Source organism: Hyperolius riggenbachi, chromosome 5 (assembly GCF_040937935.1).
Source record: "Hyperolius riggenbachi isolate aHypRig1 chromosome 5, aHypRig1.pri, whole genome shotgun sequence".
NCBI classification, from domain to species: domain Eukaryota; kingdom Metazoa; phylum Chordata; class Amphibia; order Anura; family Hyperoliidae; genus Hyperolius; species Hyperolius riggenbachi.
The window spans coordinates 249,970,374-249,993,348 of NC_090650.1; the positions used below are offsets into that span (position 1 = coordinate 249,970,374).

The following is a 22,975-nucleotide window of genomic DNA, read 5'->3' on the forward strand; positions in this document are numbered from 1 at the left end:
GCCAATGGTGTCAAAGTGTATGCAGAGCACCTGAAGTTTTAGAGGCAGAAGATCAGATCAGCACAACGACCAGGAAGTCAGTGGAGCCTTCCATATTCCTTTTCCATTAGGATTTATTTGAACTAGGGTTAGTGTACCTACACATACACCACCAGGGGTTCTCAACTCAGTCCTCATGGACCCCCAACAGTGCATGTTTTGTAGAAAACCACAAACATTCATTGCTGCGGTACTCAGTGGCTCAGCAGAGCTGATTAACTACCTCTGTGGATTTCCACAAAACATGGACTGTTGGCGGTACTTCAGGGCCGAGTTGAGAAACTCTGACTAGCGCTAGCGTAATCACAAACTCTCAGCTATTTTAGAAGTAATTATTCTAAGTGATTCTAGGCATGTGCCTAGCGATTTTTTAGCTGTGCCTAGCGATTTTCTAGCTATGCCTAGTGATTTTTGGAATGTTTATTTTTTTTGTACAGTAGAGCTAAATGTGTACAGCTTTTGTTAAAAAAAAAAAAAAAAAACACTTGGAAAATCGCTCTGTTCTAGCGATTTTCCACTTTCCTATACTTACCATTGAGACTGAATCGCCTCAGAAATCAGCAGAAATGCTGCAGGATCCCATTCAAATACATTAGCCAATCGCTTTTGAAAGCGCCAGCGTTTTTAAAAGCATTCAGAAGCGCTCTAGGTGTGCAGCAGCCCAGAAACTACACCTTCCATTCAAGCTATGAAGGCTGCCATTTTGACTTCCCTCTAGTTTCCTGGCTGTATTGCTCTTTGAGTGATTGCTTGGAAGTAATACACCGACAGGGAAGTCTGACCCCTTGATCCTGTGTACTTGCTTCAGGTGAGTGATTCACAAAATATTATATACAAGGTGTAACGATTGTGGAATTCTCTCCGTGATCAGCGCACAAGACGTGCGCTGACACTGCGGAAATCCTCCACAAGCGTATAATTTGAGGGAACCCAGCAAAAGGTGCAATGCACCTGTAGAGGGAAATTCCTGTCGGCAGGTGGAGCTGTGGAGTGCAGAGGAACAGCTCCTCTGCCCTGCCACAGACGCAAGACAGGAATTGCACGAAGGGAAGAAACGCAGGGCAAGATCGCCCTGAAAGAGAGAGATCAAAGCGACAGAGGGTATGTGTGTCCACCAATCTAGTCGCCACCCTGCGACGATGAACACACAACCAGGAAGATAAAGTGAGAAGGCAATCGCCAGAGATGGCGATTGCTAACAGCGACACAAGACCGAATAAGCACAGATGAGGAATGCATGTATGTCCACCAATCTAGCCGCCAACCTGCGACGGCGGAAACACAACAGAGGAAACCAAGTGAGAACGCAATTGCAAGAGAAGCGATTGCGAAAGAGAATGAGCACAGGGACAGATTGTATGTGTGTGCACCAAACTAGTCGCCAACCCGCGACGGTGCATACACAACAGCAGATATGAAGTAGGAACACAATCGTGAGAGAGGCAATTGCCAGAGGTGACACAAGGCTACAGCAAAGCAGAGCACGAGAGTAGCAAAAGCACAGCAAATCATACAATGAGAAGATGAGGAAAATAACAAACGCTAACTAAACGCGAACACCGCACTCATTCGCAACAGTGCACGCGTTTATGCGCTGTCTCCGCGTGTTAAGCACAACAGAACCAAGCACGCCTAACTAACCACCGACAGACAAATATGAAACAGAGGACGCGAGCGCTTGCTTAACGGTTACCTCACCGAGCCTCCAGCAAGCGTTCGTAGCAGACAAGACAGATACACGAAAACAGGAATAAGTGAGAGATAACAGCAAGAGAGATGGAGATCAGACGGATCCACAGCACTAGCGCTAGGCGAGTGCGATCCAGGCAGGACAGATTAGATGAGATAGCTGGTAGCAACCGCTGCTCCAGCTATACTCCAAGAACAAAGATCAGAACGACTTCCTGTCGACCACCGCTGGGACAGAACAGTCGCAACAGACAAACAAAACAGATATGCAATCCTAACTGCACTAGGGAATCTGCCTAGTGCAGTCCCAGGAATAACTCTAAGCTAATCTTTAAACAATGAGCAAGGCTGACACTCCAGGAGTGTTTCACAGGACTAACCCTTATGACCAGCCCAGGTCTGTGATATCACATGGTATTTATAGTACAAACCTCCAGAGGATGTGGCTAGGAAATTTGCATGACAAACGTATGCAAATTCCCCAGCAGCAGCAAGCTGCAAAACTGACAAAAGGTCTATCTTCCAGAGACCTGCAGAATGCAGACCTGAACAGTGGTCAAAAAGGCGGATCATTACACAAGGGATCAGAATTACAGACAGGAATTAAGCATTTTTAAAAGGAGTCAAAGCTGGTAGCATGCACTGTACTGCAAGTCGCGAACAAGAGTTTTTAAAAATGCTTTTCTAGCAGTAGAGACCCAAATGAGGTATCAAGCGTTGTAGTGTCATTCTACTGCATTAGCCACGTGGTGCTTTGTCCACATAACTTCCTGCACAGACCATATAAAATTAGCTCAGTCAGTTGCACAAGAGATTGTTAGTTCTCTGAATATAACTGGTAAGCTTGTGCTTATAAATGAGAAGTTCCAATGATGTGTCAATCAATACTTCCTTCCCAACAACTTCCTCTTTTACCCTGTCATCATACTTTTGTCATTTAATTTATTCCTTTTTTTATGATTTTTTTTATTGAACAAACATTTTGAAGTGTTATATCTTTACGGCACGTTACCGGTTCGCAGTTAGATTCCTTTACAGTGTTCTTTATTGTAGAGTTCCCATAGTTGCTTTTATGAACTATAAATCATTGATCTAAAAAAATGACGTCCAGAAGTTCAGGTAAACATTTAAACCAGCATCCCACCCACACACACACGTGACTGAGTTGCTTTGCAGAATTGACCACGGCAATCTTAACATGTGACACCTCTATTACTCCCTCTCCATCACCCACTTACGACGCAGTGCACTGTGCAAGGTAAAAAATGATGCCTGGGATTGCTTAAAAAAAAATGGGGGAGGGGAGTTGCACTCAATTACATGTGCAAGACATCTTAGCAATGTTAGAAAATCATTATTGCTAGCAGTTTGAAATGGAAATGCAATTTTTAATTATGTTAATTTACAGAACAGCTCGTGTCCTGAATTATACTTCTATTCATTTTATAAATAAGAGTGCCATTCTTATTTAAAGAAAGTCCAAAGTTGTATGTTGAGAGATGATTACCTCCAGAACAGCTAATATACAGTATATTGCAGTTCGTTTTACCAAAACGTGTTGCACATTGTTATCTTTGTTGTGGAGATAAAGGGGAGAGAGTTGTCAGGAAATGGTAACTGAAAATGTGGGGCTTGTTACCCTGGTGTACTGTTTCCATGGGTGCAAGGAAGCATACATATAATTTGACATGTATAGAAAATCACACTGATCTGCAAACTTAAGTTGAACGTTAATTATAGGATGGCTTAATATGTATCTAATTTGCCAAATGTTTTCCTGTCTGGGTAAAGCAAGGAATGGTTACAGCCTACACTAGAGTTTTTGCTACTTTCTGGTTCCACATTGGAGAGAAAATTTACTTTCACAGATATCACAAAAGCAACACAGAGCGCAATAAAGTAGCTGCTTTCTTCTAGTGTGGGGGAGTGATCTAAGAAGGGCTATTATTGCTGCCTGTGTGCTTGGTATAATTTAACCAATTCCTGTTTACTCTCATAGAAGTCACCAAAGTTTAGAAGTTAGAGGCAATCTCCTGAAAATAGAAATACTGTAATTCCAACCTTTCCATTTCTATCTAAAACTGAAAGATACATTTTGAGTAAATTGACGCTTGTTTGTGGAATAAAGGAGGCTGCTTTTCATTCCACCACAATTGGTCAGGTACATAGGAAAGCCTATGATTCTGGTCAGGGCAAGATTTTCTGTAATGTGAAAATTCAACTTTTATCTGTTTTCGTATGCTTGATGTGTTAGGTATGCAATAGTTATTGAAATAGGAGTGCAAAAACATACAGCAAATATCCCAGGTCTCTACTCCATTTTCATGGGGCCATTACAGTTCAGAAGTTTTACAGGCTTTCTCCCTACCAGGAAACTAGATTAACCTGTGGAATTTCAGCCTTAAGACAAACCGTTTCCAGTTCTCTGTTGCGGTAGTTTTACTACAGAATGCCACGGAATTTCACTTCAAACATATTACATTCAACTATTGCATATTGCATTATTTTATAGGTATTTTATAAGTAGATGCTGATCTTGCTTGGCATTGCAAAATTTATTTTCTGTATAAATGACAGCAGTATATTATGCAGCACATTAAAACTTTGATCAGTTCATATTTCTTTTCCCTTAAATAGCTTACGAATGAATGTCCCTTGCACAATCTAGGGTCAGTTTTGGGGGATAAGCTAACTCGCTTAACAGTGTGTTTTAGGTTGTGTGAGGAAATCTAAACACCCCGAAACCAATTGTGACCACAGGGAAAACATATGAAGGCTTTGCCATCAGTTCCCTACCAGGGAAACCGTCCTGAATGTTACTATTGATAAGACAAGTGTTAACAGCTAAGCCAATATGCTGCCAGAAATTGTCATTAAAGTAAACAGACTCAGAGATGAGTCAAGTGGCCGTTTTTTTTTTACTTACCCGGGGCTTCCTCCAGCCCCATAAGCATGGAATCCTCCATTCAGCCGCAATCAAATCCGGTACCCGGCTCAGTCTGACTGAGTGATGTCAGCCGAGGTTTTCTATGTGTGTGCCGAAGGACCCCCCCTAGCGCTGACGTCAATGAACCGAATACCAAGAAGATTGCGGCTTAATGGAAGCACTCGGGAGGACAGCGAGGGACACATAGATGCTTATGGGGCTGGAGGAAGCCCCTGGTAAGTAGAGATGGTTCGAACCTCCAATTTTCTGTTCGCGAACCTCCGCAAAAGTTTGGGTCGTGCGAACTTTCGTGAACCGCAATAGACTTCAATGGGGATGCGAACTTTGAAAACTAGAAACATGCTGGCCACAAAAGTGATGGAAAAGATGTTTCAAGGGGTCTAACACCTGGAGGGGGGCATGGATGAGTGGGATAGATGCATGCTAAATTGGAGGCCTAAAGTGCTTTAAAACATCTTGCATGTGTATACATCAATCAGGGAGTGCAATTAAAGTACTGATTCACACTGACACACCAAACTCACTGTGTAACGTTTGTGTAGTGACGGCCGTGCTGGACTGGTGCGCACCATGGCGAGAGTGCAGGCAGTGGCAGTTTTCAAGCCCATATGGTCGCCGGGCTGTGGTAGCTCAATGATGAACAGTGACTGTCCAGCTGATTGAATTTGGTCTGTCCACAATGAAGCAACGACCTTAGTATCTTGGGTGTGCCGCCCCCCCCCCCCCCCCCCTCCAAGACACTCATATAGCCGGCGGTCATTGCTTTATTGTGTTGCGCAAGCCCCTTCACCGCAGCAAGGTAACGATCATGAGGGGGAATTGACACGTGTACATGCCTTTTGTTTTGTTGTTGCAGCTGCAGTGCAGCCAGAAAAATTAGGCAGGCATGTACACACACCAGAAAAATTATTACAGCAGCCGCTGCTAGCATATTCTTATCCAATGAGCAACCATTGCAGAGTCATCCATGCCCATTGTGTATAGTTGTACACGCCCCCCTTCCATCTCAGCAAACCAGCACGTCCATAGTGATGCAATACGCGTCTCATACGGCGCATGCGCACTTTTGTTGAGATTTCCGTGTGTAAGTGGCACGCATATAAGTCCGCAATGTATGCGGAAATGCAGCAATTATGAATCATATTGCTAGCAAGTTGATACACATACATATCCGCAATGCATGCGGAAATGTATCACCTGTTGGTCGCAGTGTTGGTTACCATGCCAACAACAAACTAACAGGATATGAGGTCATATACCGAAAGTGATGCAGCACCATGCTTCGTTTAGATGTATGTGGATACACATGATACAGGTAACACTGCTTATTATGCCTTTCTATGTGGACCAGCAGATTGAACATGGTAATCAGTATACCTTAAGCAATTAGGGGCGATGGACACGCCCAGATGGACTCCACCCTTCCTCATCCCTCCAGTATTTAAATCAATGCCTGACATGGCAATTCAGCTCTGACTTGGGCTATCTATATGGGGGGCATGCTGTGACTTGGTGGGGGTGCACGTTTTGATATGACTACTGTATATATGTATAGCACTCTTTGAAAAAGCCGTGAGGTGAAACATGTTAGGGAACCATTATACAGCACCTTGTATATGTTATTGCGTGTCGTCCATTCCAGCAGGCACATTTGAGAGGACCTGATTATAGGTGTTTGAGGGTTGAATTGTATACCCATCCCCCCTCAACACTATTCCTCCACATGTGCCTTATTTAGGTATTGTCCTTTTTCTTCTTTGATGGTGGAATAGCTACACCAGTCCTCCTTATACATATACAGGAAGCACTGGGGGATAAGCAAAGACCTCCACTATTCTCAGAGACCTATGAATAGATAATTTTTAGGACTTTACCAGGGGACACAGATCCTGGTGATTTCCCCCCCCCCCCCCCCCCTGTTTTATTTTAAACTGATCTAACTATTTGCAAGGGATCTATGCTTACATAATCTATACCTATAGGGCTTGTCCTTGGTGACTCAGTGTATATATTCATTTCCCTGGTATATCACTCGGATAGTGTTTGATCTTTTTGCGATTGGTGTACCGAGCACCATACATTGGGTATGGCCTATTTATCTGTAGATCTACCCACCATTGAATCCCTGACTAGTGAAGCCAGGAACACTTTTACCTATGTTGAGGGAGAGGAGGACACTGATTATCATACAGCTAACACAGATGTAGAGCCAGTTTTCAGGGACATTTTTAAAACCTACAAAGATTTCACCAGGTCCACCTGGGAGGTAGCGAGTTTCAGTGTCTATTTAAAAGAAAAAATCACAGTACGTGGTCTCCGCAATTTGATCAAACCCCATTCCCATACAGACGATGTTGAGTTCATGACTGGATGGGATGAGCTCAAGACTAAACAAAACCTTGAGCAGATGCAATATTTACATTATTATGAACTTAAGTTTTCTGAGAAATTAAGAACTAAATTGCAGAGTGAACAAAAAATTCTACTGGAATTGTCGGGGCATCCCGATTTTGAAAAGTTTGAGACTAAGTTACAACATAAAGTCTCGGCATATACAGAGGAAGTAAAAACAAGAAAGCAAAAAAAGTTCACTCGTGATAGCCTTGATTTTAAACTTAAGAGGGTATATAATTGGGCGGAGAAAAAACCCAAATTACCAATTGAAACTGTGCACAACACTGATATATCTGACACTGAAACCCAGTCTGACAGTGGATCAAACACCTCCACTGGTCCCCGATTTTCCCGTAGTCATAAAGCTAAAAATATTAACAAAAATAACAAGAAACCCAGGGGTTCTCCTAGGGGCCCACAAGGAAACAATCCTAAAGGAGCACAAGGTTTTTTAGACGTCCCCCAAAAATTCCAGGACCACTATGTGCAGAGACAATGCAGACGTCGGATGCACATACACAACCGGGACTGCGAGATCGCAAAAAATGGGGGTACACTGGCCACAGAAGGGGGAGGGTCGTACCACCAATGGTAACTGCAGTTGCCAATGAACCCCAAGGAGAGATGAGAGTAATCAACCTGTCTTCACACACATTATCTGCCACACAAATATCACTCCTTACCAAGGGCCTCTTGTTTGTACCAACCACTAGATACAACACATTCGAGTGGGTAAAGGATGTCAAATTATTTTCCCCGCAAGTTGGCATTGATCAAAATGTTTGAAGGTAAAGAAGCAAAAGACAAAAAAGCCTTTCGCAATGAAAAGGAAGCACTCGAAGCCCTTGAGGATCTTCTCAGAGAAAATCTTGTAGGCACCCCTGAACTAGCACCCCCATGTGGTATCAAAAAATCCAGTTCCTATTGCCCTTCGTTGACACAGTACCCTCAAATCCATACATTTGTAGATATGGTAACAAGAGCTCTCAAACAATTGGAGCGAGACATATGGGGAAATTCATTTTCTGATAACCTCACCAGTGATGAAAGACTGGCCTTGGATATATTGAAACGCAGTGACCAATTAATAATTAAACCCGCTGACAAGGGGGGTAATGTCGTGGTGATGGATAAAATAAATGTATGAAGAAATGTGCATGACATTGTTGAGGGATGAGTGTCAATATACGGTGATCAGAACGAATCCCACAGCTAAATATCAAGATGAGTTGCAAAACCTGTTGAAAGCATGTCTGGAAAATGGGGGTATAGATAGTGATGATTATACACGACTGAAAAGATCGACCGAACACCCGGTTATGTCAGTTTTTTATACACTGCCGAAAATACACAAAGGGCAAAACCCACACCCCGGGAGACCAATAGTGTCCGGGAGGGGAAATCTGACAGATGAAATCAGTCAATATGTGGATCGATTTTTGCGCCCGTTCGTGGAAGCGCTACCTTCCTATCTAAAAGACACCAAAGATGTATTCACCTCCAAGACATACAGGTCACTTCTGAAACATTCCTCGCAAGTATTGATGTAGAGGCACTGTATAGCAACATTCAACATGAACTTGGCCTTAGTGCAGTACAGTACTTCCTCAATACAAGAGGGCGTCATTTACAACAACACAATAACACGCTTTTGCAGCTGTTGAGATTTATCTTGACTCACAATGTTTTTCTGTTTGGAGGAAAATATTACCACCAGCTCAGGGGCAGTGCGATGGGGACGGCTTGTGCCCCATCCTACGCTAATCTGTTCCTGGGCTGGTGGGAAGACACCTTAGTCTTCTCTGAAGATCTTGAATTTTACACGTCTCACATTACTTATTGGGGTCGGTTCATTGATGACATAGTGATATTATGGGAGGGCCCCCTTTCCATCTTTGAGGATTTTGTCTCTCTTCTCAACAAAGATGAAATAGGAATGCGGTTCACACATGAGATCAATAAATCAAGAATTAATTTCTTGGATCTCACAATAAGGGTGGGAGAGAAGGGTAGACTGGAAACAGAGATTTTCCGTAAGCCAACCGCTACAAATTCGCTCCTCAAATGGGAAAGTTCTCATCCCAAATCACTGCGCAGCAGTATCCCCATCGGACAGTTCCTGCGGGCCCGCAGGAACTGTTCTAATGAATTTTCCTTTGAACAAGAATGTACTCTGCTGAGAAATAGATTCAAACAGAGGGGCTTTCCCAATGAAGTGGTCCAAAAAGCATATTTCAGAGCCAGAAACACTCCCAGGCAGGAGACTCTCAAAAACACCCCGAGCAAACAAGAAACAGGTTATATCAACACTGCGAAACGGACTCCACCTAGATTGGTGGGCACCTTCACAGACCAATCGCATACAATCTTTGAGATTGTGAAACACTACTGGCCCATTTTACTGAAAGACAAGGACCTTTCGAAAATCCTCCCTCAAAACCAAGCTATTACCTACAGACGAGCACCAAATCTAAGGGATCTGTTGGTGCACAGCACATATACCCGCACTCCTCAACCAGCCGTCAACACCTGGCTACCCAGTAAGCCCAATGGATCGTATCATTGTGGTAAATGCAAAGCCTGTAGGTATATGCCCACTATCAAACAGTTCACATCCCCAAATAATGGTCGAGTATTTACGATTCTGTTGTTCATCACATGCAATACACATTCGGTGGTATACGGAGCGAAGTGTAAGTGTTGGAGCATATCGGTGATATTAAACACAAGAACGACACCGCGATTGCCAGGCACACGAACGATGTACATCCACAATCACGGTTTGATATTGCGTTCTGGGGCATACAGTCTTGGAGGAGGGGTGTCAGAGGGGGAAATGTAGACAAAAAGCTGACTCAGCTAGAGTCCCAGTGTATTTTTAGATTGGGTACCATTGCACCCCTTGGCCTGAATGAAGATTTCAATTTAGCCTGTTTTTTATAAACTTCATACATTGAATGCATGCATAAGTGTTTAATGCCATTTTTGTTAGATATGATGACCAAAGATGTATGTATGGGGAGGCTACAATACGTGCATACTTACATGTGCACAAGTTATGTGGGTTGGTCTGACCCTGGTGATGGAGAGCAGATGGGATCGTCCCATCCTACATATTTTCGTATTTTCGTTGCTCCTAGTTCACCTTTATAATAATGCATATGTGTTAGATTGCGCTCGTATATATTGGCACGTCCTCTGCACATAATATAATCCATGTAGGTCATCTTTGTATTAGTGCATATGCATATCTGTTAGATTGCGCTCGTATACATTTGCACGTCCTCTGCACATAATATAATTTATTTAGGTCTGTACTATACACATATCCTACAAGGCAACAGCTTGTATTGGCATTATCGCGTTGCTAGGATATTCTTATCCAATGAGCAACCATCCGCAGAGTCATCCACGCCCATTGTGTATAGTTGTACACGCCCCCTTCCATCTCAGCAAACCAGCACGTCCATAGTGATGCAATACGCGTCTCATACGGCGCATGCGCACTTTTGTTGAGATTTCCGTGTGCAAGTGGCACGCATATAAGTCCGCAATGTATGCGGAAATGCAGCAATTATGAATCATATTGCTAGCAAGTTGATACGCATACATATCCGCAATGCATGCGGAAATGTACCACCTGTTGGTCGCAGTGTTGGTTACCATGCCAACAACAAACAGGATATGAGGTCATATACCGGAAGTGATGCAGCACCATGCTTCGTTTAGATGTATGTGGATACACATGATACAGGTAACACTGCTTATTATGCCTTTCTATGTGGACCAGCAGATTGAACATGGTAATCAGTATACCTTAAGCCAGGGGTCTCAAACTCGCGGGCCATTTGCGGCCCTCGATACAATATTTTGTGGCCCCAGAGCTTGTAGGGGCCCCCAGTGGCTACAAGAGGGAAAAAAAATTAAAATCGGCCTTATAGTTTTTGAGAAAATCGATTTTAAAGTTGCAAAGGAAAAAAATACACATTTAAAAACCCACCGACTTTAATGGTTAATAGCAAATCCACCTTAAATGCTAGAAACCCTAAATGTGCAGGATATGTTAAGGAGATCATTAGGAATAAGAGGAAAAAGCAATTTTTCAAAAAGACCTTATAGTTTTTGAGAAAATCGATTTTAAAGCTTCGAAGGAAAATAGTATACTTTTAAATGTGGTAAATGTCACTTTTAGTAGCAAGCCTAACGGTAGTGTAATTTTACATGTATCAAAAGAAAGAGCAATACATTTCCTGACAGGGTTTCCAGGGGGTCCATACGCAGCCGCAGCGCTTTGGCCAGGGATCGCTATACAGCCGCAATATGGCTGTATGAAGATTCCTGGCATTTTTTCCTATTTTCCCAAATTTTTTTTTTTTTTATGTTTAGAGTGTGGGAATTTTTTTAAAAAAATTATGTGGGGTCCCCCCTCCTGAAACTTTTTAACCCCTTGTCCCCCATGCAGGCTGGGGTAGCCAGAATGTGGAGCTCCGACCGATTGGGGCTTCACACCCTGACTATACCAGCTGCAAAAAAGGTCCCTTAATGCCGATTTTTGTTCCAGGGTATCTGTTGGGGGGGGGGGGGGGAGGGGGGGGGGGAGGGCAGGTTTATTTTGCTCTGGGGCCCCATTGTTGCTTAAACCGGCCCTCCCTGCCGGCCAAAGCAAAAGAGACACGGAAGCCCATTTTACCTTATATTTCGCTTCAGTGCTCCCAAGTAATCCGCCACATCCCTGCCGCTAAACAAGGGCTGCAGACCCCCAAATCCCCCGCGCAAACATCCACGACTGCGCTGTGGGGCAAAGCTTTCGGCTGTAGCTCTGCCCCTCCTTACGTCAATCGCCGAATGGATCGCCGCCTCTCCCCCGCCCCTCTCTGTGAAGGAAGAGTGAGAGGGGCGGGCAGAGGCGGCGATCCGCCGCGATTGACGTCAGGAGGGGCAGAGCTGAAGCTGAAAGCTCTGCCCCTTCAAGGAAATGCCGGCGGATTGCCCCTGGAGCGATTTGGGGGCTCTGCAGCCCTCGTTTTGCGGCGGGGACACGTGAACTCCCTTATGCGGCCCAGCCTCATCCTGACTTTACCTCCTGCGGCCCCCGGGTAAATTGAGTTTGAGACCCCTGCCTTAAGCAATTAGGGGCGGTGGACACGCCCAGATGGACTCCACCCTTCCTCATCCCTCCAGTATTTAAATCAATGCCTGACATGGCAATTCAGCTCTGACTTGGGCTATCTATATGGGGGGCATGCTGTGACTTGGTGGGGGTGCTCGTTTTGATATGACTACTGTATATATGTATAGCACTCTTTGAAAAAGCCGTGAGGTGAAACATGTTAGGGAACCATTATACAGCACCTTGTATATAGCACCTGCACTATATGTTATTGCGTGTCGTCCATTCCAGCAGGCACATTTGAGAGGACCTGATTATAGGTGTTTGAGGGTTGAATTGTATACCCATCCCCCCTCAACACTATTCCTCCACATGTGCCTTATTTAGGTATTGTCCTTTTTCTTCTTTGATGGTGGAATAGCTACACCAGTCCTCCTTATACATATACAGGAAGCACTGGGGGATAAGCAAAGACCTCCACTATTCTCAGAGACCTATGAATAGATAATTTTTAGGACTTTACCAGGGGACACAGAATCTGGTGATCCCCCCCTTGTTTTATTTTAAACTGATCTAACTATTTGCAAGGGATCCGTGCTTGCATAATCTATACCTATAGGGCTTGTCCTTGGTGACTCAGTGTATATATTCATTTCCCTGGTATATCACTCGGATAGTGTTTGATCATATGGTTTCTCTGGAGTTTACATGTAGCGTCCAGGAACGACTAATTGTGGCGCTTCCGTCTCCCTCTACTGGGTGTCACAATGCCACGGTGCAACCAAACTACAGGAACCGACGTTAAACGCTTTTCTGTTCACTTGCAGGGAAGCATTGGGCATCAGTTAAATGATACCTGCCCGAGTGCCTGTCTGAACCGGCCCTAACCGATATTGTTTATATGTCTACTTTGGAATACTGCAGGGAGGATTATGAATATTATCCAAAGATCCATGTATAGACTATAAATGTATGTACTATATATTTATACAGTAGATACCTAGACACTCAGTCCTTAATCAAATATTTCAGTCATATCTGAGGAGATAATGGTGAATCACTTTTTACCGGGACTCAGGTGTCTGCGTTTTGATATGGAACATTTGTCCCCTGAGCATGAGGTAAGTGCAAGAGCTCACCAATGATGTCTTTCAGTGAAATACAATGCAGGGCATTTCTTGTCTCATTCTTTTATTTCAGAGTCTCCACACACAAGCAGCTAAGTACAGACTTGTACAGGTTCCCTATGAGGGCTCACATACACACTTGCAAAATTGTCAGCGCTATGGAATATGTTGGCGCTTTGTAAATCAATAATAATGTTTGCCTGAAGTGATTAGGAATACCTTTACATAGAAAGGGGAGTACAAGTGGGATTGAGGTGTGATATAACTCTCATTGGAGTAGATGTTTGAGACTATAGTCTCTTGTGGATTGTATATGCCATAAATGTTTCCATACACTGCACATTTTTCAATGGCTTAATAATATTCAAAAGAAATATAGAATCGAAAAATTTATTAAAACTATGGTATTTTAATGGGCATGCTAGTTTTTTTTTCTTGTTCAATCCCAGCAGCTCCACTGGTACAAACCAAATAAGATGGTGAATGTTTCACTGATAAGTCACAAGTTGGTACAGTGTATTACTAGCTTTAGGCTTTTTTCACATGGGATGCTGAAGGTGGGAAATTCTGTCTCTCCCCTGCACTGACCGGGTGCTTGCTAACGACGTGGGGTTTTTTTGCTGCTGAGTAGCAGTACTGCATTGTCAAGCACTGAGACACAGGTTTTTACAAGTGCTACCATTCGGCTGCAATTGCAGCCATAAGGCTCTGAGGGGGAGATTTTTCAACGCATTACCAAGAGTTTTTCCTTCTTAATCTGTTCTAACCAGCAGGGAGAACAGTTCTGCATAATAAGAACCTTCTTAAATCCTAGGTGATAGTGACATTTTAGCATGAATTTCTAGAGTTGCACTACAGTCAGAGACTGAAGCCAGTATAAATTCTTCTTTTTAACTTGTATTGCTGTCAAGGACCCTCAGCCCTGCTAAACCGCCGCTGTCCCGCGGCAAACGAGGTATCTATACCCCCCAAATCCCCCTGCAAAATCAACGACTTTCTCGGTCATGGATTTTGCTGCTCATGGAGGCAGAGCTATGAGCTGCAGCTCTGCCTCCATGTGCGTCAATCTCCTGGCGGATCGCCAACTCTCCCCCGCCCCTCTCTGTAATGTCAGATTGAGAGGGGCGGGGAGAGGTGGCGATCAGCCGGGATTGACGCACTGAGAGGCAGAGCTACAGCCATTAGCTCTGCCTCATTCAGGAAGCGCTACCCGGACAAAGGAGAGTGGATTTGGGGGGTATAGACCCCTCGTTTTGCCGTGGGATAGCGGTGGTTTAGCAGGGCTGAAGGTCCTTGACAGCAATACAAGTTAAAAAGAAAAATTTATATTGGCTTCAGAGTCTCTTTAAGAAAAGTGCAAATCCATCCCTAAACTGGTGCAGATTAAAAAGTGCTTGATAGCAGTTCAACAGGTGTAGAACTGCAGGCTAGACATGATTGCAGAGTGCAGGCTAGACATGATTTGTGATATGTGCTCCTCCCCCCTGCTGAATTCCTCCTCAGAGCCTGCTACTATCAATACAGCAGATGTATTGGTTACCTCAGCAACAGCAATTCCCCTCACACACTGCACTGTCTGAGATAACTTCCTAACTCCTCCTATTCCTAACAGTTTAAGAAGGAATCTGCACTATTTAGTGATTTCTTAAGATGTCTGAGACAGTTCTGCATAGATTTCTAAAAAACAACCAATATTTTGTCTGACACTTGATAGATCTGGCCCTGAGAGACCTTCCTAGCTCCTCCTATTATACAACAGTTGTAGAAGGAATCTGCACTATCTAATGATTTCTTATATAAATCTGGCCCTCAGTGTCAGGTAGTTGGGACGCTGAACGGCCTAACAAGTCAGTTCAGCCTCCTGTCTGAAAATGGCCGCAGTCTTTGCGTTTGTTTGAAATATAGATTGTAACTCAATGGATGAAGCAGTTTCAGCTTCCAGAGAACCAGAGGCGTAGAAGAAATAGATTTATACATACCTGGGGCTTCCTCCAGCTCCATAAGCCTGGATCGCTCCCACGCCGCCGTCCTCCGCTGCCTTTGTCCGCCGGTACCGGGTCCCGTAATTTCCGCCAGTCGACGAAAGCGCTGTGGGCTCTCTCCGTACAAAGCCGGAGGGAGCCCCTGTGCATGCGTACAACTGGTCGCGTCCGGCGGAAGTGACGGGACCCAGTACTGGCAATAGAGGCAGCGGAGGATGGCGGCGTGGGAGCGATCCAGGCTTATGGGGCTGGAGGATGCCCCAGGTATGTATAATTGTATATAAGGAACAGAGGCGCCAAAAGTATAAAATTAGATTAAATGAGCTTAAAAACCAACTTAATTGGCAAAAATGAAGGAGGAAGTGGTGGTGAAACCTTCTTCAAGCAGACACAACGACTGCGATTCAGACAGTCAAACACAATTATTAGAAACTCCAAAAAATATTGCAGCGCGTTTCGCAGGCTCAATCCTGCTTCATCAGGCAACACAGGGAGGAGTATCAAGCGATCTGCGCAAGGATTCAAGTTAAGCGCCTCTGTCACTTTGCTACCACTGCAAACTGTGGGCCTCCTCTGTTGTATCATTTCAAGCATTGTCACCACCTCTGCACTGTTGGATAATATGCCCTGCTTCTATAGTGATGAACATTTTCTATCTTTATTTACAGTTTTACATTTTCCCAGGTCATGGCTGGAACCAGGAAGTGCATTTATGCAAGGATGCAGGACACCTGATTTAAGTAGTCATAGTGTCATTACAGTCGAATAATTCTCTATTTGTAGCATAGAAAAAATGCACTCGCCATGTCATACTACAGGCAGCATCAGATTGGACCAGTCCTAAAATACCTGTTACATAATTTCAAGCCTGAAACTCTGCTAATGCCGAGGGTGATATTTTTCTTTCCCTAATGTGTTTGAAGGAACACTTATGGTACCGCTCACTATTGCTTGGGAAGTATGTTTTGAAATAAACTGAATAACCTTGCATGCGAGGAATGCGATGAAGGCAAAAACATAACTTTTAATAAATATATTTAAAAAGTACTGGAGAGGACTCTGATAGGTAGTGCTGCTACCATACAAAAATGTACATGGTGACGCAGTATGGAAGAGAGAGCAGTTTGGACTAATCCACTATATTGTCAATTGGGATTAGGCTAACCTCTCACACTGGATAGTAAATCCAAAATACCTCCCTAAATACTACATATTTTGAACCCTTAAAAAACTGGATTTTTGGTCAGGGGAACAAAGTGATATGTGCCAAAGGTGCCTAGTGCTAAGGTGCAAAGCTATCTACAAAACAGTACATTCACATATTATCACATTTCATTAAAGGGGAACTTCAGCCTAAACAAACATACTGTTATTAAGTTACATTAGTTATGTTAATCAGAATAGATAGGTAATATAATCTCTTACCCACCCTGTTTTAAAAGAACAGGCAAATGTTTGTGATTCATGGGGGCTGCCATCTTTTTGGTTGAAAGGAGGTGACAAGGAGCATAAGACACAGTTCCAACTGTCCTGTGTCCGGATTACCCCTCCCAGCTGCACACGCTAGGCTTCAAATGTGAAATTCAAAATGTAAAAAAAAAAATTGCACCAAACAGCAGAACGAGAACAACATCAGAAATCCCATCATGCTTTGCACAGCATAAGGGGAAAACTGCCCGGGCAGTTTTCTTCTGTGCAGCTAAAAATGAGGCTTGTATAAGAGAAACAAAGTTCTGATGCTGTGAAACTGTTAAAGAAACACCAGGCCTTTTCAGTGCTGCTGAGTCGATTTTTAGTCCGGAGGTTCACTTTAAGCCTGTCTGCTCAAGTAGCAGCCCTTTTGGGGTGTTTTATATTTACTATGCAGTGTGAAAGGTTAGCCTAATACCAAATGACAATATAGTGGATTAGTCCAAGCTGCTCTCTTCTCCATACTGCTTCACTATTTACATTCATTTTTAAATATATTAAGTTATGTTTTAGCCTTCATTGCATCAGCAGCGTATCTAGAGGGGTGCAGGCATGGTTCTTGCCATGGGTACCACAGCACCATGGGTGCCATGCCTTCCACGTGCTGCACCAGCATGCCTGCCCCATTCTTCCCCGTCACTCAGACTTCAATCAGATCTGATTAATTCAGTTATCTGGGGAACATGCCTATTAATTTACAGATGTACGGCTCACTTGGCTTAGTGTTAGAAAAGAGGACAGAGAGGGATTAGGAAGAGATATTTCCCCCAGAAAATGTTTGCAATGTAGCAAAACACAGGCAACCATAACACATGTATGTTAGAAAAGATGCTGTATGTAGAGGGGAACGGGGGGGGGGGGGGGGCTACCACAATTTCAGTGTTTGCCATAGGATCTAAACTACCCATATACGCCCTTGCATCACATTCCTCACATGCAAGGTTATTCCGTTTATTTCGAATTCAGGTGTGTGTGATGAGGTGTCTTTTGATACAGGGTACATCATGGCCATATGTGTGCTGATGCTTTCATTTTTATGTCCCTCTTTTGCAAGGTTATTTTGAGTTCCATGATAAAAGAATGTGAACAGAAGATTGAAAACAAGACAGTCCAGGAGCCACAAGGGTAAGTGTAACATGTCCTTTACATTTCTGCCTTTATCATTCTGCTGGGATTGCTTCGTAGTACTATCCATTAGTGATCAGAGTGCGTTATTGCTCTGTCATTAGCTCCTCAGCTAGTGATGGAGTAACCTATCATTGTGCTAGTGATGGGGCAGGGCCTTTTATGTGTGTTCTTGCTAGTTGTGTTCTACCTGCCAAGAAATTGCTTCCATGAGAAGTGCTGAAGGGCCTCAATGCACCTGGAACTTTTTAACTGGGTGCTGAGATAAGTTGTATTAAGAATAACTGTTGCAAACTTCTATTACCACCATTAGTCATCCAGCATGTGAAGATTAACAGAGTAACAACACTCTCAGTTGTGGCAGTAACTACTAATTCAAGTCTAGCAGCTAATAACTGACAAGGTTGCTAGGGTGAAGAACCATGTCACTCAGGCAACATAGTTGCTGCAACAGACTTGCATTAGGCGCAACGGTTGCTAAACATCCGCTGCTACTTTTTGTCACCCAATGCCTGAAGGTTTTTAGAATTTTTCATACAACACCTCTAATGAAGGACTGTTGTTAGTGCCCAGTGTTTCCTGTGTGACACAGCCCTCTGGACCGTTAAACTTTTATTTCCAAACGAAAGAAAAAAACAAACATATGCAAAATATTAATAGCTGAGATCTGCATATAAAGGACAGTGTTAGGCCTTTTACGACTCGTACACTCTCATGACTAAAGTTGGCTGAGGCCTCCAGTAAAGAGACCGCCTTAGCCGATATTCAGGCTTGTGTACAGTAGTCCCTGACCGCCACTTTGCCTTGCAGATCAACTTGGCCAAGTGACAGCCAACTCCTTTGTGCATGCTGCTCTCCCACCCGCCACATTACGTCGCTGACGTGCTGCTTAGGTGATCCGTGCACTAGAAAAGCTGAAAATTGTACCACAGCACACACATGCAAGAAAAACTGCAGTGGGTGATAACTGCTATGCATAACAGGTGTTGAATTCAAGCAGCGTGTCTTCTTACACCTCAGAGGTTCTGCTTGCGTGGAACAGCTGTTAACACCTACTGACATTTTTCTTGTACCTGTAAGCTGGGGCTCAGTAAATGCATTTTTGCAGTTTATCCAGTGCTCCAGATCACCCAGTGTCTGGATCTTTAGTACTATATATGTTTTGCTTTCTGAGAGCACGTAGGGTAAAAACATTCCTGAGCTCATCTGTTGCCAGTGTCTTCATCTTCTGCACCATGCACACGTCTATGCTCCTTTGGTGTTTCTGACTAATTAATCAGAATGACTGACCGCAAGGTTGCCCTCAGGTCCATGTATACAAGTCTAAGACACTGCAAGTGGTTCATGCAGTTTGCCAACATGACCTTCATTGTGCGAACAACTGATGACATGAAATTTTTAGGGGGCCGAACTGTTAAAATTAAACACAATGCTTGCTGTTCGGCTCTAGTTACACTATGCATATTGTACTGGTATTCCCTGATTGGTGAACTAGATTGGGACTGTAGGTTCTGTGTCTCCACTGTGCCACCATTGTCCCCTCTGTCATTTTCCTGTCAACCAAAAAAATGGCCGCTGGAACATACACTATGAAAATGTCTGCAAATGCGGAGCCTGGCGGCCATTTTCTTGTAGTCCTACTGTAATTACTATAGAACTTACATGATGGCAATGAGAGAGGCAGAGCAGCAACAGCCAGTGGGCCACAATGTTATGGACAGCTTAGGGCCACTGGAGATGACTCAGAGGGCCGTATTTGGCCCATGGGTTGGGCTTTGGACACCACTGATCTATAGCAACCAGTTAGTTAACTGATAATTAGTTGCTTCAGGTTACTAAACTGTTGTGTACTGTAAACTAATATATGCTGACTATCTATACAGTCTATGTAATCTTTTACAATGGAACTCTGAGCATCATTGAAAATGGCCCCAGGTAATGCTACACTATAGTATAGTTTTAGGAGGAACAGAATCCGCACACCCGCAGGTAGAGTCCAAGGGTTTTTATTCAATGCAATTCACAAAGGCAGTAAAATGGCTGACATGTTTCGGATCATATCCTTACTCATAGCCTAAACATACTGAGATCAAGGTGGACCATATATACTAGCCCGGCTCCGCCCCAGGGTGTGTATACACAAGAGGCCAAGAGGACTTAAAGCTGCAGGAGTAAAAACCTGCACAGGAGTATATATGGGGTATATATATATATGGGAAATCCACCGTCCCGATATTCCAATGTATATCAAATACACTAATTAAAAAACAAAATAGAAAAATACAATACAATAATATAAATACTACAGATGTACAAAAATACAAAAATGCAAAAAGTCAAGATTAAAGCGATATCAGTATATAAAATTAATATCCCACCTAGCATTGAGGCCATTAGGTTCCCTAGTGCCCATCTGTAGGATCCAAAATCCCAGCACCTCTCCTCTATGCAGGGAACGAGCGGTGGAGGCGGATTGCCATATAATGCATCACAGTATGTGAGTAATTCTAATTCCGTTACCTCCTCCACTGCTATTTGTTTTGCCCCTGCATATGACTCAGTACCTGGTTGTTCGACTTGGACAACCCCCTCTCTTTATTTCTCTGGGACTCCATCTATGCCTCTGTATCCCCTTCATACATCCACTATGGGATCATTCAATAGCAAGTACCCCAATGTGAATTGTGACCTCCCTAGCCAAGCTGTTTTTCCTCACCACCCTTCAAGAGGACATAGCCCTAATACTGGGGTTGGACAGACCCTTAGGACCTCCGCTGATGCAGGGCCCCTATCAACCATTTCCAATCAGACACAAAACAGTGACTCTTCAAACCAGAAACTTTTGACCCAGTCTGATTTGGGCTGTGACTCTAGGAGGGCCAATAAGTTTGTTACGGTCTTCTCTAGAACACCTAAAGTCCTTGAAGATGAGGTGGACTTATCCCTTAAATCTGCATTTACCCACTTGGAACACCAACTCAATAAAGAAACTAAGCTCTGGTGGGACCTCACCGCCCTTAAGCAGTATGTGGCGGAGGGGATTATACCACGGGGTCTTAGGATTAAAAAAATTCCTACTAATGTTTATTGTGATAGATTTTTGGTAGAATGGAATGAGATTTTATCTGATTGTTCAATACGACTGATGAAACTTATAGTGGTGTATGAGGAACGTAGACTTGTCGACCTCAACCTTGAAATCTCGCGCACGCGCACTGAGATCGACAAGTTTTACGATGCAGATCTATATGATGATTTGAATAATAAGTTAAAAGAGAATGTGGCTAAATTGGAGGCCAGTATTATGAATCTGAAAAGGTCTAAATATTTGAGGGATGTGGGAGATTACCGGGATGGTCTTGTCTATGAATGGGGTAGGTGGAACTCTTCAGGGAGGGGACGTCCAATTGGACCCCGTAATCCTAAACCGATCTTGAAATGCTCCCCTAGAACACCCACTAAGCGTGTCAGCTTTAGCTCCCCTGATAATTCTGACGATCAGACGGATCTGTCCGATGTGTCGGGACAGACAGGTCCTAACCAGGACGAGCTTTCTAGGCTACATCCCAACCTATCCCCTTTGGACCAGAATCCCTATCCCAGACAACCCAAGAGGTCCAAACGGAGATGGCACAGGTCCCGGCCGACCCCAGGGGGAGGACAGGGAGGAAGACCCGGAGAGGGGGGCGGAAACACAGGAAGAAGAATGTAATTCAGCCCATGAATGTTATCAACATCTCTGATGCTATTTTATCACAGGAGGAGATTTCACTTCTTTCCAGGGGCCTTAATTTTGTCCCTGCTTGTAAATTTAGTCTTTTTGACACACTTAAGGATGTCAATAAATTTATTAGAACACTTTTATTAAAAAAACACTTCCTTACACAAACCACTTCCAATACATTGCCCCACCGTACTTCGGTACCACTACCTCCTATACCTTTGTTTTCTGACACTTGTACTATAGCTACGGCACAACACTTAGCATCAGAGAATGTTGGTCTCATTAGTATAGAGGATGTCAATTTACCGCTCCCTCTTAATCGTGACTATTATCCAGTGTACTGTAGATCCTCACCAGTAGAAATTTTCCAGGATCTGGTAGAGAAAGATTTGAAACTTTTAGCAGAAACTAGTAGACTTAGACACAACCTAACCCCCTTGGAACGGCAGGCATTAGAGAACTTGAAGTCAAGATCTGACATTGTTATTAGAAATGCTGACAAGGGGGGGGCGGTGGTTGTGCTTAATGCCACTGACTACAAAGCGGAAGCTATGCGCCAGCTCCAGGATCCTAACACCTAAATACATCTCCCCTCAGACCCCACCTTTGACTATAAATTAGAGTTTGACCAGTTGATCTCTATAGGGGAATCCATGGGGTTACTTAAAAAGAATATGGCTGAATTTCTCAGGGTTCGGAATCCTGTTATCCCCATTTTTCACCACCTCCCCAAGGTGCACAAACCTGCCACCCCACCTGAGGGTAGGCCCATTGTCTCTGGGATTGGGTCCCTTGGGGAGAGATTGGGGGAATGGCTTGATTCTCACCTGCAGCCATTGGTTTTGAGACTTCCAGGTCTCATTAAGGACACTAAGCATGTTTTGGCCAGTTTAGAGGATGTGCAGTGGAGACCACATTATAAATGGGTGACCCTCGATGTTAGGGCTCTATACTCCTCCATCCCACATGGTCTAGCTGGGGATGCCCTTCAGTTCCATTTGTCTAGTTACAGCTCCTTTTCAGCTTCACTCCAAGCATACATCTTGGTAGTAATGGAATTTCTTTTGTCACATAATTATTTTTCATTTGATGGGGGGTTCTATCTCCAGAAGTGCGGAGCTTCTATGGGGGCGAAATTTTCGCCCTCTCTCGCTAACCTCTTTATGGGGTGGTGGGAGGAGCTCCGCATTTTTGGCGACTCGAACCCCTTCCTGGACTCTATTATTTGGTATGGTCGTTTTATTGACGACCTTTTGTTAATTTGGCAGGGCACAGAGGAAACTTTGCAACAATTTTTATCATATATCAATTCGAATGACTTTAATCTTTCATTTACCTGTATGTCTAACGATAAGCAAATAGATTTTC

The 22,975-nt window shown here is 43.7% G+C and overlaps 1 protein-coding gene across 2 annotated transcripts in view; it reads left to right on the forward strand.

Moving 5' to 3' along the window:
• Window positions 1-22,975, forward strand: part of LOC137518642 (RAB11-binding protein RELCH homolog) — a 102,442-nt gene that overhangs the window by 69,247 nt on the left and 10,220 nt on the right. For both annotated transcript variants that reach the window (XM_068236757.1, XM_068236759.1), the window contains exons 21-22: window positions 13,212-13,300; window positions 17,813-17,883. In XM_068236757.1, coding sequence (XP_068092858.1) covers window positions 13,212-13,300; window positions 17,813-17,883 — 160 coding nt within the window. The remainder of the gene's footprint in view (window positions 1-13,211; window positions 13,301-17,812; window positions 17,884-22,975) is intronic.